General features: G+C 40.5%; 1 protein-coding gene across 1 annotated transcript in view; it reads right to left on the bottom strand.

Moving 5' to 3' along the window:
- Positions 1–2,755: 2,755 nt before the first annotated feature.
- SCG3 (secretogranin III) overlaps positions 2,756–16,044 on the bottom strand; it is a 32,917-nt gene continuing 19,628 nt past the window's right edge. The window contains exons 11-12 of the mRNA XM_028100302.2: positions 7,357–7,437; positions 2,756–3,056 (exon numbers count right to left, since the gene is read on the bottom strand). Coding sequence (XP_027956103.1) covers positions 2,938–3,056; positions 7,357–7,437 — 200 coding nt within the window. The 3' untranslated portion in view covers positions 2,756–2,937. The remainder of the gene's footprint in view (positions 3,057–7,356; positions 7,438–16,044) is intronic.

Here is a 16,044-nt window from a genome sequence, read left to right as displayed (position 1 = left end):
TTTAAAATTATTTTTTAAATGGTGACAGCTTCTCCTCCATTTTAATTGCTTTTATTATTATAATTGGAATTTTGAAAAAGTTTCAATAATCTAAAAGCAAATCATTATGGGTATTAGTAACCTTTGCATTTTCATAATATTTGACCTGATATGTTTGAGATATGGTATAAACACAGAATATGATCAGAAGGAGAAATTATGACACATTGGTGAATTCTAGTTTAGATTTCATTAAGTCACTTTATAAAGAGCGTTTCGTAGGCACTGTGCTCATTTGAATTGAGGGTTAAGTTTTTATTTACATAATTTGTCTTTTTTCATATGTACAGGTTACAGCCATAAATCTTAAGCAAAATATTATTTACAGTTAAACTTTTTTTGGTCTCAGTTTTTATTCAAGTACCAGGTTAAAGAAATCTTTAAGCTTCCACAAAAATTCCCCATATTTATCCCTCCCCTACATCCCCAAGGAATCTGCTTTCTGTGGGGCAAACAGGACTCTCCCCTCATTTTCTCTTCCCCATCTCCCTCCTTCAGGTCTTCCATTAAGCAGGAAACAGGTGCCCTTAGACATCAATGCAGCAGAGCTTATAGAATCAGAACTGCACATCTCCAGCCCTTGAGAGTGACCAACAGGTGCATGCATGGGAAACACTAGTCATCTGCTCTTGTCTTGAATTTCTTATTTATTCATAACATACATACTCCCTGATGTTTTGGTTTTTTTCTCATGCTGTTACCGTCTTTGATATAGGGTGGTTTCTTGATCATGCTTTGCTGCTACCTGGCTAAGGGGAGTTAGTTGGAAGAGGAGAAAACAAAAAAGGAAGGGAAACCATTGTGTATATAAGACAAGGTCTGGGCCTCTCTGGAGGCACAGGAACTTTCAAAAAATGTAAAGTTATCACGCTGTTTAACATAACATCATCTGAAATTTGAGAGTAATCCAAAAATGCTATCCAAAAGATGTAATATAAGCAGAAATGTAAAATTCAGACCACAATCTTAAAAATATTCTTCTGAGTATTTCTTTGTTGCCTAAGGTCTACTCTTAGCACTTTCTGGCCAAGACATCTCTGTCCTTCACGTTATTAAAAACTCTGGATTTGCTGTGGCCACAGTTGAACTGTCTTGGACCAGAGTACTTTAGAACTGCCTCGGAGGAGTGGACTGCACCACAAGAAACTGGGTTCGAGGCCCACTTTTAACCACTTCTTGGCCATCCGAGTTTGAGCACACTCTGTGCCCTTCTTCTGTGAACCAGTTTCCTCATTTCTAAAACAGGGCCGATGATCTCCCTTTTCTTTTTTCTTGGCTACTGCTGGGAGCTAATGAATATCTGTGCGTCAGAAAACTACAATAAACTCCCTAAATAAATGTCTTACTTAAAAATAGACTGCATAGGTATCTAGATAGATTATAGAAAAGTGAATGGAAAAAATGCTTTAATTGCAGCCAGACTTTTTTCCCCCTGATGTACAAGCAGCCTGTTTGGACTGTAGGACATGGGTGAAGGGGTAGGTCATGTTATCAAAGATGACATTAAAATGATCTGACTCACTGTGTTTGGCAAGGATAATTTGGGCATAGGTGTTTTTAGTTCCCTCTTACTGCTCACCAGGGAGTACTGGCTTTTCTAGAACAAACTGAGTTTAGTTTGTGTGGGTGTCAGGCTTTGGGTTTTGTTTATTTTTACAACTCTAGAGAGGATGGGGAGGAGCAGCAGTGGTTTCCTCCTCGTGAAAAATAACCTCTTAACATTGTCCCTCTACATTCCCCAGCCCTCACCAAAAAGTAGATACCAAGTAGGAGCATTCAAGACAAGTATCAGAAGGCCGTTTGAAGTCATGACAGCTAATACACAAAGCATTATATTATTTTTAAGATTTCAAGCTGAAATAGATAGAAAAATATGTTATCACTTTATGCTGAATAATGCATTTTCAAAGCATTCTTCGGTTTGGGAGCATTGCCCATTACCATTTCAGGAGGACCTTGGGCCACTGTGTGTTGCTTCCAGGGCTGTGTTTGCAAGGGCAGCTGAGGAAGGGGAGTTGCAGGGACCCTAAGTTCATTAACCTTTTCTTCCAGGAAAGCTCGTTTACCAGCTTTGGTCCACAAAGAAGGGAATGACTTTTATCTATTTCTGTACTACTGCCTGGCCCTCTTGCTCTCTGTTGAGAATACCTTGGCCGGGATTAAATTCAGTTTAGATAACTCAGGTCTGGCAGACATTTTTACTTTGCTTCTGTAGTGTTTATGACCTCATTTTTCTCCTTGGAGAGCACATAGTTATTCCTACTAATAAACAAACTCAATGTCTGGAAATGTCAAATGTCGGGAGAAATTGTTGATGAATCCAGCAAATCCTATGCTTATCTTTCAGGTTCCTTTTTGCACCACTGGGCCTGATAAAGAGCCAGCAGGAACAGCCAAAAAAGCAGAGAGTTATCCTTTAAGCTAGAGAGGCTTTGAGGAAATGTTAATTTATTTTAACTCCCCAAAGGGAACTGGTAGTGGAAACAACATCTTGTAACAGACATATTCTATGAGGTGCTTTGGTACCCAGCATGCCTTGAAAACAGAACCCCCTAATTCTTCAGGCGGGTGTCTGTGGGTGTGACACAGCGGGAAGAAGCTTCAATTTTAAGTTCTATCCATGACAGGCTTTCCAAAGCAACATATCTCTGATTATAAAATGTAAATCTAAAAGGAAATAAGGATTCTATATACAAAATCGCAGCTTACATACAACTTTACTTTTCAGACAGTTTTTATGGCAAGAAAGCTATGTTTAACCACTTCCAAAAGGTTAACTACTGCAGTTTCATCACTTTCTAATAATCCTTGGGTCAAATAACTTTAATGACAGAATTAGAAGTGTTTTAAGCTATGTTTACTGAAACAGTCTAAAGACTCCTGGATCTTCTGCCATTTTTACAGACTGCTGTAGATACGCTTGATGGCATCAGCTTCTTCTTTATCAAGGATGCCTTTCTCCACATAAGCATCTGCTTGTTGGTTGATGAAGTCCCTCATCTTTGAAAGGTCATAATCTAGAAAAGATCGTTAGCATATCATGAGCAACAATCAGGAAAGAGACATCCCATTATAGTGACAACCATTAACTAAGAAGCTTTTAATGCAACAACACAACTACCATTCCATCCCCGTTTTTCACATTGGAAAACATATTAGATCTTGGCATTTGTTCAGTCTTTAGAGTTTAAAATCATGTTTATGTGTGTGATATTATCTCATTTGCTGTCCATCATCACCCCTGCAAGGTGTTCAAGTGGGAAGTACCACCCTCATTTGACCGTGGAAGGAACAGGCTCATAGACCAGGGCTTTGCAAACTTAATGTTTATACCAATCACCCAGGGCTCTTGCAGGTTTGTTTTCAGGAGGTCTGAGGTGGAGCTCCAGATTCGGCATGTTAAATAAGTTTCCAGGAGATGTTGATTCTGCTGGTCCGGGAACCACATTAGGATAACAAGATCCTAAAGCTTAAGTACCTTGTTCAGGATCATATGGGTAGTAAGAGTTACAAACAGAGCCAGGTGTTTTGGTTTTCTGCAATTGTTATACAGGTTAAGTCACTGTTGATGTGACAACCCACTATTTTTTTCCAAATTAAGAATTACCATGATTTTTTATAGTATCAGAATTATATGCATGTAGCAAAAAAAATTATATTCATGGAGCTTTTTTTTTTAGAGAAACCTCTTTATGGCTCTTCTGTCCTACTTAAACAAAAAACCTGTGTAAACCATTAAACCACCCATCAAAAACAAAGAGATCCCCAAGTAAGGACGCTGCCTGTGGCATTTTTCTGAAGGCTTAAAGAAAACCCACATCCTCCCTTGAGGCTTATTTTTTAAAAAATGGAAAATACAGAAACATGGAAATAAAATTTAAATCACCTGAATTCTAGTAATCATAAATAACCACAGTTGGTTTTTTTTCGCTTTTCCAAATATATGTGTCTCAACCCAGGATTGAGATCACAGTATATATACAACCTTATTAACAAGCTCCTTTCACTTTACCCAGCGAGCATCAATATTCTTCAGAAACACCGCTTTTAATGGGCACGTACAATGCATCCTACGGTGATACCAAAATTTATGACTCACATCTCTCAGGGTGGGACATGTGGGTCTTCTACACCCCAGCATTATTGGGGAGATTCCCCCCCTCCCGGTTTTGAGTTGCCTGAGGCTGAGTTCCTTGAGGACAGTGCCGTTCACCTTGGCTGTAGCAGCCCCTGGAACAGAGCCTTGCCTTCTGTCAGTTTGCAAAGGAGACAAAAAGGGAGAGAGTGGGGAGCAAAAGCTCAGAGCACCCGTGGAAGGAAAACTATAAAGAACATTGCTGGGGCGCCTGAGTGGCTCAGTTGGTTAAGCGGCTGCCTTCGGCTCACGTCATGATCCTGGATTCCCAGGATGGAGTCCCGCATCGGGCGCCCTGCTCAGCGGGGAGTCCGCTTCTCCCTCTGACCCTCCCCCCTCTCATGCTCTCTCTATCTCATTCTCTCTCTCAAACAAATAAATAAATAAAATCTTAAAAAAAAAAGAACATTGCTGTAGGCGCCAGGTGTTTATCGTATCAAGTGAGACGAGGCTTAGAGAAAACCCGTTTCCTCTCCACGAAGAAAGGCATTTGTTCTCATTAGGGCTTGGCCATGAAGATTAAAGAGACAACTGTCATCTGACGCGCTCCTTGCGTAACTCCATGAGGTAAGCATTAGTAACCCCATCTCAGACACGAAGAAACAGGACAGAGGTAAGTCACTCGCTTGGGTAAGGGCAGAGTCACGTTCTGAACGCTGGTCTGTCTGTAGTCTCTGCTTTGGCCATCTACGGCCTTGAAGTAGGGAACATGAAGCAACTAAGAGGTGTAGAACCAATATTCAGTAAGCGCTTGGGGTTTTTGTTATTATTGTTCCCTTTCACTTTCCCTTACCGTCAGGACGAAACAGAATCGTGCTGAACATACATTTTGCGCGCACCTCACCAGCAGATTCCTGACTGACTCGGAGGGCACAAAGAGGCGCCTCTTGATCGCTGGTTCAGATTAATACTGGCTCTCCTGAGCTAGTTGCAGGGTCAACGTCTTTAGTGGGACAAAAGGCAGCCCAAAGGCAGATGTGAAGAGGTCCGGGTGATTTGAACGGACACACAGGAAAATATTTTGCTTTTTTTTGAAATGGAAAAACTGTATCATTAAGACATAGCTGTCACAGTGTGCCCTGGGAAAATGAGCATGGTGCAGAAGAAAGGCCATTGGCTGCCTGTTAGATCACACAAGTCAGGAGCCACCTTCCTAACCTTAAGAAGGTTTTAAGGTTGTTACGCTCAAAGGGGAAAAGGGCTGTGATTCACTTTTCAAAAAGAACAGACTTTATTTTTAAGGGTGCGTAAAGTTTTTTCCTCCTCCTCAGTATCACATCACATGGACCTCCCTTTTCTGGAAGTGGAAAATTAAATTGCAGGATGTGGTTGGTTATGACCAGGAGTCTGATTCATATTAATCAGGAAAAGAAAGAACGTAAGTACTCCAAATTGTTGGACCATAAAATTGACATTGGTTTCAGAATGCATTCTGGTGCCTACTGTATTACATTGATTCTAAGATCAACATTTTTTTTTATTTTAAAGTCTTCACAGTCACTGATGGCACGTTATAATTTTTCTTCCTTAGTGGTGTATGAAACAATGATGCCTTTTTCAATCAATGACAGATTTGATGAAATATGGTTCGTGTGAATTTGAATGGAACTGACAGCCTGGAAATTCACATCATTTTGAACGAAATAAGATAAAATGTGTGCGAAAAGCTGATAATTGTTTCCATCTCACTCAATTTAACAAGATCACAGGTTAAAGAGGGGCTAAAAATACCTCTTTCTCCCATTGTGCTCTCAGTGATTCTCAAACTTGGCTACACAGAGGAATCATGGGAGAGGTGGGTTAAAATACTGATGCCTGTGTCATTCCTCTGGAGTGTCTGATTTAGCGGTCCTGAGGAGCTCCACAGGTGATCTGAATGCACGTTCAAGTTTGAAAACACCACTCATCTCATTTTAAAAGCATCACTTGGCAACTGCTCAGCCAGACACCTGGGAGTCATAGTGGACTCCTCTGTCTCCACGTTGCTCTCAAGCTTCCCCTTTCTTTACTTCCTCTGCCTTGCCTTGGTTTGAGCCCCAGCATTTCTGCTCCAGATCCTTGCCTCCTATCTCTGTCCAATCCTCTGGGGTCTTATTTCTCCCATCTGTAACCACACTGCTGCCAGATCGATTTCTCAGTTCCTAACCTAATTAAGCCCTAATTTAGGCTCTTCTGGCTAAATCTTACCTCCTTTGCAGGGTGCACAAGCTCCTTCCTGATCTGACGGCTATCCACCTCCCCGCAGACACCCAGTGTTCCTGGGAAACCGAGTGGCTCCAGTTCCCAGGACGCATGACTCTCTTTTGTCCCTTTATGTCTTGGCACCCAGTGTTCCCCTGCCCCCATCTCTCGTCACTTAGCTTTCCAGCAAAGGCTTTCTTGCAGACCTTTCTCCCAGTGCTACCCCTCCCTGTAAAGAGATGGGCTCCCCACCTTTGGACCACTTCACCTGTCTGTGATAGCACTGAGCCGGGCCAACTGTAGCTTGAGTGATGCTAGGAGCTCCTTGGGGGGGCCAGGGAGGGCAGGGGGAGGCTGCAGCTTCCATTTTCACATCTATGGTACTCAGAACAGAATAGTCGTGTTCTATGTTTTAAGTGAGTGACAGCTTTTGTGACTGCAGGGTACATCTAATATGTGGTCAAAAATGCCTTTGTTTAAAATACTCCAAGGAGGGGCGCCTGGGTGGCTCAGTCAGTTAAGTGTTTGACTCTTGATTTCAGCTCAGGTCATGATCTCAGAGTCATGAAATCAAGCTCCGTGTTGGGCTCCATGCTGGGTGTGGAGTCTGCTTAGGATTCTCTCTCTCTCCCTCTCTTTCTGCCCCTCCCTTGCCACCCCACCCTCTCAAAAAAATAAGTAAAAATTTAAAAATTTTTTAAAAATTCTCCAAGAAAAGGGCAAAATGTTGATAATTATTGGAGGTGGTCGATGGATACATGGGGATTCATTGTACGATTCTCTCTACTTTTGTTTGAGATTTTTCATAATAAAATGTCAAAGGAAAGGCCTTTGCTTGAGAGGCTGCTTTGAAAAATAAGAGAAATGGAGATTCTATTTCTGCATCGGCATTCCTTCGTCCTGGAGCCTTTTTACACAAGTTTGATTGTGAGAAACATCATTTAACAAGAACCCTGACAAATGGGTGAAACTGGCAATTTACAACCATACTAAATCCTTACCTTCTTTATTTCCTTTTTTGTTGTGTTTCTTCAACCATTCAATATTTTTTCTGATGGCTTCCAAATAGGCTTCTGTTTTTCCTGGAAAAGGGAAGAGAACCCATATCAAACACTCATAAAATATCACCGCATTTCTTTTTAAAGACCATACTCTTGTTTAGAACCATAAACATTGGACTCGCCGAGCACTTGTGAGGTGGTGTCTCTAATGAAATAGTGTGCATATTTGTGTGCATGGTGTGCGTGGGGGTGTTGAGGAGAATGGGTAGGGATAAGATTCCAAGAGACAGGACCAGGCTCGTGTCAAGGAGTCATTACATACACACACACACACACACAACTGCAGTCTGTTGTCCTGGCAGAGAAGACTTTTGATTTACTTTACTGGATAGCTGGGTGCCTTCACTTCTTAGACTGCATCCTTTCTGTTTAGGAATGGTTCTTCCAAACTGAGGAGTATTTTCAGGTCAAGAACTAAATCGGAATGGCAGATACTGAAAAGACTCCATCACCAAATAAATGATGTTAAGTATGTCCAAATGTGTGGCTTTGTTAGGCTGCTATATAAGTCTTCTGCCCAATCTGGTAGGGAGTGTGTAAAAACTCAGATGAAGAGGTGACCCGGGCCTCATTTCAAGGTTTGGATGTGAACCTCAGGACTCATTCTAGTAAAGCTCCTCCAGATATAAACATTCTCCCATGGGCCTCAGGTGTGGTGAAAGGAAACTAGGCATCACTGAAGCACCTGCTCCGTGAAACCCTTTATATATATTATAGTCTGCAAGTGGGTATTAACACCCACTTAGAGATGAGAAAACTAAGGCTCAGAGAGGCTAAGTGACTTGGCAGAGACCACATAGAAAATAACTGAAGTAGAATTTAGACTCTGGTCTTACCAAGTTTCTGCTGCCTATACTACCTGAAAGAGAAGATCTTTCTTCAGACATGGACACTGATGTAGCCTTGCACTGTCTCGAAGAAATCAACCACACCTGAAATCAGATGAAGCCCCTAGTGCTCAGAGTGTCTGCTCCAATGGACCAGGTGGTCTGGAGGATTCTGGATGGCCTGAGAAAAGAAGGCTTCCAAGTCCAGGGGCTCTGCAAGAAGTAATGGTTGCCAAAGCTCAATGGTGACCACTCATTCTGAGCCCCTGTTGAGCCCTGTTACCTCTAGTGTACTGCCCAGACTTATTGGTTGAGTTATCTGTACTGTGCGCTTAGGATATGCCAAGGGCTGCGCTTTGTGCTCCAAAATGCACTATCTCTTTTACTATTCACAACAACCTCTTCAGGTGCTCCCATTTCATCCCCATTTTACAGATGAAGAAACCGAGGCATAGAGAGACAAAGTAACATGCTGAAGATCATATAGCTAGTAAGTTGTGGAGCCAGGCTTGAACCCCGGTGCTTCTGACTATAGTCCATGAACGATAACACTGCCCTAGGATCTGCTGATGCTCCAGTTTCCACTATTGCATTTACCTAAGTGACCTCCTGAGCATCTTTCTTCCTGATGTTGTAAGCCCAAACTCTTGCCTCACCACTGGGGCTCCATGTTATCTGGACTGCAAAGAAGCACAGAGAATCTCCCTGCAAAAGGGGTGAGTGGACAAGAGAAGAGATCCACAATTTTCAGCCCCAATTCGCTACGATCACCTGTGTAGAAAAAGTCTTTGTTTCAGTGCTTTGTTTTTAAAAATGTTGGAGCATATGAAAGATCAAGTTCTCCTGGTTGACTTTATAACATATTACAGTACAATGAACATAGTGATATTCATTGTTGCCTGTTTGTTGAGAAGGTCAGTTGGATTTGGTGACATAAAATTGGTGTTCTCTATTTCAGATAAACTCAAAAGGCATTTTGAACAAAGAAAGAAATCTTAGTGTGGACTATTTCTGAAGAATGCAGCCTCTTTGTTTTTAAAGAGTTTAAATCAAATTAGTGGGCCTGATAAGGCTTTAACAAATAAAGAATTTGTCATCAGTCCATTAAGTAATTAGGACTTCGGAAACCTTTAAGAATGTTTGAAAATGGTCTTGCTCTTTATTTTTTTTTATTTTTTTTATTTTTAAAGATTTTATTTATTTATTTGAGAGAGAGAATGAGAGATAGAGAGCACGAGAGGGAAGAGGGTCAGAGGGAGAAGCAGACTCCCCGCTGAGCAGGGAGCCCGATGCGGGACTCGATCCTGGGATTCCAGGATCATGACCTGAGCCGAAGGCAGTCGCTTAACCAACTGAGCCACCCAGGTGCCCTGGTCTTGCTCTTTAAATCATGTTAACCATTCATCCCACAATCTCATTTATAATATACCATGATGTGGAAAGCTTATTCAAGAAAAAGGAAACCTGAACTTAGTCTCTGTGTAAATACTATGTTAAAAATTCTGAATTAGGAGGGGTGCCTGGGGGGCTCAGTCGGTTAAGCATCCGACTCTTGGTTTTAGCTCAGGTCATGATGTCAGGGTCGTGAGACGGAGCCTCGTGTTGGGCTCTGCGCTTGGCAGGGAGTCTGCTTGTCTGCTTGAGATTCCTTCCCCCTCCCACTCTCTCCCTCTCACGTGCTCTCTGTCTTCCTCTAAAAATAAAATAAATAAATAAAATCTTTAAGAAAAGCATGTCCTTATTTTTGAAAAAAAAAAATCTGAATTAGGAGAGTAAAGAGTAAATAAGGGCTTTTTGCCATAGTGTAGCAGAAACTGTTGCTTCCTCATCATCATGCCTCCCTTATTCCAGATATGCTAATAGAGGGGGCCCTCACCTAACAATGGACAGAACTGGTAGGTAAATCCCCAGTTTCCTTTTGTTTCAGGAACATTCCACATAGCCTCCCAAAGATCCTCAGTGGGACTGAGCCCCAGTTACCCGCAACTGAAGCGATCTTGCGAACCCACCTTATACGGGCTTCTTTCCTCTCCCTATCTCATGTACCTATCCCCCACCCAGGGGTATTTCCTGGGATCATCACCCCCATTAAACTTGACCTCAAATCCTTCTCTCAGGGTCTGCTTCAGAAGGAACCCAACCTACGGCAACTTGAAATAGAGGACTTGGCATCATCTTGTTAGATGCTTTTTGCTTAGGAACAAATTTCCTATAAAAATGTTAAATATTAAAAAGTATATTCACTATATTGATATTGCCAACCCGTAACAGAGAATGAGTTTACTGCAGCTTAAAGGAATCTACACTGCAATCCATTAAAAAACTAAACTACTATCTTGTGGATTATAACTACATCTGATTAGGACAGTTTCTCTAGTTTATTCATTATTTTTAAAGATTTATTTATTTGAGAGAGAGAGAGAGTAAGTGAGGGCAGGGGGAGGGGCAGAGGGAGATGGGAGAGAGAGTGAATCCCCAAGCAGACTCTGCGATGAGTGTGGAGCCCAGCGCGGGGCTCAATCCCATAATCCTGAGATCCTGACCTGAGCCCAAACCAAGAATCAGACGCTCAACTGACTATGCCACCCAGGTGTCCCGATAGTTTCTCTAATTTAAAATAGACCACCCCCATAACCCTCATCCCTCTCTTCTGCTTTCTTTTTATGCATAACACTTATCACTTTCTACCAAATCATATAATTTATGTAAGTTTATTTTTTGTCTTCCTCCCTTAGGAATAGTTTTTTTTGCTGATAAACCCTGACACATAGTAGTCTATCAATAAATATTTGTCAGATAAGTGAATGGATAAAGTCTTCTTAGATACCAAATTGTAATCAGAAGAATATAATTTTTTTAAAGTATAAATGGTATAGATTTCTTTTTTTAACAAAAAATGAAATTTCAATTTGAAAGACTTGAAGTTTAATGAATTCTGAATTGAAATGATAGTTATAGCAGAAACAGTTTAAAATACCTACAAATGTGCTAGACATCCTATATCCATATGTCATTTAATCTTCACAGAGCTCTATGAAATCAGCATTATCATTCCCGTTTTACTCATGAGGGAACTAATGCTCAGAGAGGTTAAGTGACATGCCCAAGGGGACACAGCTGAGGAAGGGTGAGAGCCTGGTCATTCAGAGCCTGAATGAATCCGGAGCCTCTACTGAGTGTAGCTTGGGTAAAGTTCACTTTTTAGACTAGAACAATTTAGTGCCTGTTGTTGTTGTTACCAAACTAGCCAACAAAGCAGTGGTTCTCAAACTTGGCTGCATACCGGAATTAACAAGATGATGCCAAGTCCTCTATTTCAAATTAAAAAATCCTGATGCCAAGGTTACTCCTAATACCAATTAAATGAGACTATCCGGGGGTAGGGGCCAAGCATCATTTAAAAAAAAAATGGTCCTGAGGTGATTCCCATGTGGGGCTAAGTTTGGGAACGACTGCCACCAGCATTGAGACCTCCACACATTTACTGGAGCACTGGTGACAAGGTGAATAAAATCAGGTGTCCCTCTGCTCTTGAAGAGGAGCAGCTGGTTCCTATTTCCATTTTCTCTTCTGGGGAGCTGTAAAGCAAATCTTTTATTTACACCATGTGCAGTAAAAGCCCATGAGAGTCCACTTTGGAAAGCTGGACTATTTTTTTTCAAATTTATTTCAGTTTTCTTTGGAAAAAAATAGCTCATGGCTGAGGTAATATGGCACAATCTTTAAACCATATGCTGAAGCAGATGGGAAGAGGGCCAGAATCAAGACGCAGCCCTGCTTTTCTGACTGTTCTGGTTTTCAGCACTGCAAAAGAAATACGCCTTTTTGTACGTGAATTTGTCCTCACTGTGACATATGCTAACCTGATCTGTCCCCCACCCAGCCCCATAGAAACAACAACAACAACAAACCTATAGAAATCAATAGAATTAACCTATTGAATACGGACATACTAAAGATATTAGATCTTAAGAGTGTTTATAAAAATTAAGTTTGACACCCTTAAAACTCTGTGAAGATGACATGATTACAGTTTTGAACGGCATAAAACAAAGTCAGTGATGATGGTATCACTGATGCCAACATGGGCCTCAGAGCCATTCAGTTCGAGAATTTCTGTACAATGCTGACATTTTATCTGCCCAAAAGAAATACTCCGAGGAATACTGGATGGGAGTCAAGGGACAAGTGTTCAAGGCCTGGCTCTGCCATTCTGGCTAGGAGATCTTGGGTGAGTCACTTCATTTTCTGAGCCTTGGTTTATTTATTTATAATTTAGGGATGAATTCTAAGAAGGAGATTTATGGTTTCTGCATATGGAAAGACCTTTGCTCTCCTCGAAAAACCTGTGTTGATGGGAGGTCTCCTATACCTGCGCTTAGCTCCTGGCATACTTGCTGACTCATGGAGAGAAAACTGGACTTACTATTTTTGGACATTCTTAGCAGAATGCCTTAGCGCTTGAATAAAGGCACAGATTTTCTCTTATGTTGCTTTAAAAATAACAGCATCCACATGAGTTAGCCAACTTATTAAACAGGTTACCTACTCTTTTGTGGTTTCTGTAAAGAAGATATGGGAATGGTAGACTATTTCTGTGAAAGGTATCTTAGAAATAACTTTTTTCACCTATTTCCATTATCTGGCCATAAACTTGACAAAGGATAGCTTTGGAATGAGTTTATGGGTATGATAATGCTTATCTTATCCCTTGGATGGTTTAAAAAAAGATTTTCAGTGACTCATAGGGCAGAAGTGTATGAGTAAACATCGAACTGGCAAATAGAGCCACACTGAGATCATGGAATAAAGTTTTAAAGTACTTTTCTTTAGTCTCCAGAGAGCAATTTACTTGAAAAATTAGGTAACTTTATAAATGCAGTTGAAATTAGAATAAATTTGATTTCATTGGCATTTCCCTAAATTTAGGAATAATTACTGAATCATTCAAATGACTGTACCAATTCGAAATTAGTATTTTAAAAGATTATTCTGTAGAATATAAGAGTTTAAATAGTCTAACTTGACTATATTCAAAGGTGGATATGCCATTTTTCATCATTGGTAATTAAATTGGATTTTTTTTTTACATTAAACCTAAAAAGAAAGCTGTGGAAACATGCTCTGTAAGTTGAAGGGTGATATAAATTTAGGGTATTATTATTATTCCTATTCCCGTTATTATTCCTATTCCTCACAGGATCCGGCATATGCTTGGCATGGTTAATAAATATTTGCTGTGGCTCAATGGAGCCATCATGCCACATCACCAGACCAAAACAGACTCTTTACAGATATTCCTGACAATGTGTTCTGCTTATAATTATCTTTTAAAGCAGTGTTAGCTGGACCATTACCTCATTCTTTGCTCTGCCCTGTAATGTCCTCCAACTTTCTCTCTGTTCTACACACTTGTGACTCATCAATCAGGGAGATATGTGCACATGTATGGACCTTGTGTGACACTTGCCTACATATGGGTTAAGAACCATTCTCAAATCATTTTGAAGCTTGCTTGAGTCCTCAGAGGTAAGCATTAGTTCTTATATTACTGGGTCTGCTTCCTTTGCATGATGCCAGGCATGCCATCAGAATAAGTGTTTATTTATACCTGAATAAATGTCTCAGGAAACCCAGCAAACCCTGCTTTACCCACATGGATGCTTTTATTTCTCTGTCCAGAGACAATACATGTTGTGTCAGTGGACTTTATAACAGAGAAAACAGCCTCTGAAAAAAGTGCAAGCAAAGCAATTGTCAGTACAAGGGTATATGACATAATATGCCTTTTGCAGATTACATATTTTTCAAGAAGTGTTGGCCCTTGGCTTAAGCTGAGGTTGGTGTTTTCTAAATTGTACTAAAATTAGTTTTCCTTATCTCAAAGTAATAGAAGTCAGGGGTAGCATGAGTAGATTAAATCTCCAAATAATGGAGAGGGAACTAATTTTGGCCCCAAATCCCTACCCTCTTACTAATGTTTCAGGAGAGCCATTGCAAACAACAACACTAAATGGATGGGGTTTTACTCTCCTCTCTCCCTATTAGTATCTGATGGAATTCCTAATGAGAAAAGAAATCTAACCTCATCATTTGTCTCTAAACACATCCTAAACAGGAATAGTAGGCTACCAAGAATCAACTCTTTCATATTCCTTTTTTACACAATGTTTTCCCAAAATAAGCAAAGACACCTGTCAGCATCCATTCCCATGGATATTTGCATAGTGGTGATAGAAGGTGCTGTCTTAAGCACTGAGCATGCTGCCTTTGCAAGTCAAAGGTCTTAGATGATGGCTTACTGTCTTCCAGGAAATACAATCATGACACATAGGTTGCCCCCAGAGGAGATGACCTAGGCATGCTGGTTTTCTGTGGGGGTAAACAGCAGTGCTCTGTGCTGCCCAATTCCTGGCTTTCTATCTCAGGCCACAGGACCACTCTTCTCCTGATTAGCTATCTTTTAAAAGTTTACCACTTCTCTTCCACCTCACATCCGTTAGTACTGATGAGGATGTGGAGAAATTGGAACCCTTGCACATTCTGGGGAGGAATGTAAAAAGGTGCCGCTACTATGGAAAACAGTATGGTGGCTCCTGAAGAAATTAAAAGTAGAATTAACATATGATCTAGCAATTCCATTTCTGGGGATATTCCTCCTCAAATTGAGTGCAGGGTCTTGAGGAGATATTTGTATGCCCATATTGATAGCAGCATTATTTACAATAGCCAAAAGGTGGAGGCAACCTAAGCATCCATAGACAAATGGGTAGATAAACAGAATGTGGTATATAACTGCAATGGAATATTATGCAGCCCGAAAAAGGAAGGAAAGTCTGACAAACGCTAAAAGATGGATGAACCTTGAGGACATTAAGTGAACTAAGCCAGTCACATATTATATGATTTCACTTATATGAGGTATCTAGAATAGGCAGATTCACAGAGACAGAATGTAGAATGGTGGTTGCCAGGGGCTGGAAAGTGGGGGGGAATGGAGAGCTTTATTTAATGAGTATAGGGTTTCAGTTTTGCAGGATGAAAGGAGTTCTGGAAATAGATGGTAGCAATGGTAACACAATAATATGAATGGAATTAATGCCACTGAACTGTACACTTAAAAATGGTTAATGTGATCATTTTTATGTTATATGTATTTTAGTATAATTAAAAAAAAAACATTCTCAGGAGTTTACCACTCATCCAAAGTAGACCTAGAGAAGTATCAAGGCATTGTGACTGACTGGTCTACAAAGTCAGCAAACATGACATGTATATTACCAATTCCCCCTTCTTATGCCCACAAACATTATTAATTAATCATTTCCAAGTTTTTTCCTCCTGAGCCCAGATGCAACATCGTAACCTTACTCAACACAGGCTACTACATATGATTAGTGTTGCTATGTCAGCTATGTTGTTGTAGGAAAAAATTGTGATGGTCTATGAAATCTGTGCTAGAGAAAAAATACAATAATATAAAGCTTCATAAGATAGGAGAAATCAACATGAACTTGATATATTAAGAAAAAAGTATTTTTCCTGTCTCAAAGTCCCAATAATTGAACTAGAAGCAGTACTTTTGGCCCATATTACTACTCATTTGAACCCATTTAACCCAGGTTCAGGTCTCTATATTCTCTACAAAAAGGAACTAGAACTCTTCGAAGAGGAATTGATTTTAAGTCTTGGGATGAGAAAATTCAGTGAGTCAAGAATACCCTGTTGTTGCCGAGAGCAAAGATCCTTTAAAAACTCCTGGGCATGGGGCACCTGGGTGGCTCATTAGGTTAAGTGACTG

This window comes from Eumetopias jubatus, unplaced genomic scaffold (assembly GCF_037043125.1).
Source record: "Eumetopias jubatus isolate StellerSeaLion01/CBP00866 unplaced genomic scaffold, mEumJub1_p1.0 scaffold_7, whole genome shotgun sequence".
In the NCBI taxonomy this organism is placed as follows: Eukaryota; Metazoa; Chordata; class Mammalia; order Carnivora; family Otariidae; genus Eumetopias; species Eumetopias jubatus.
The sequence above is the reverse complement of the archived record's forward strand: the minus strand, read 5'-3'. Positions and strand labels throughout refer to the sequence as shown.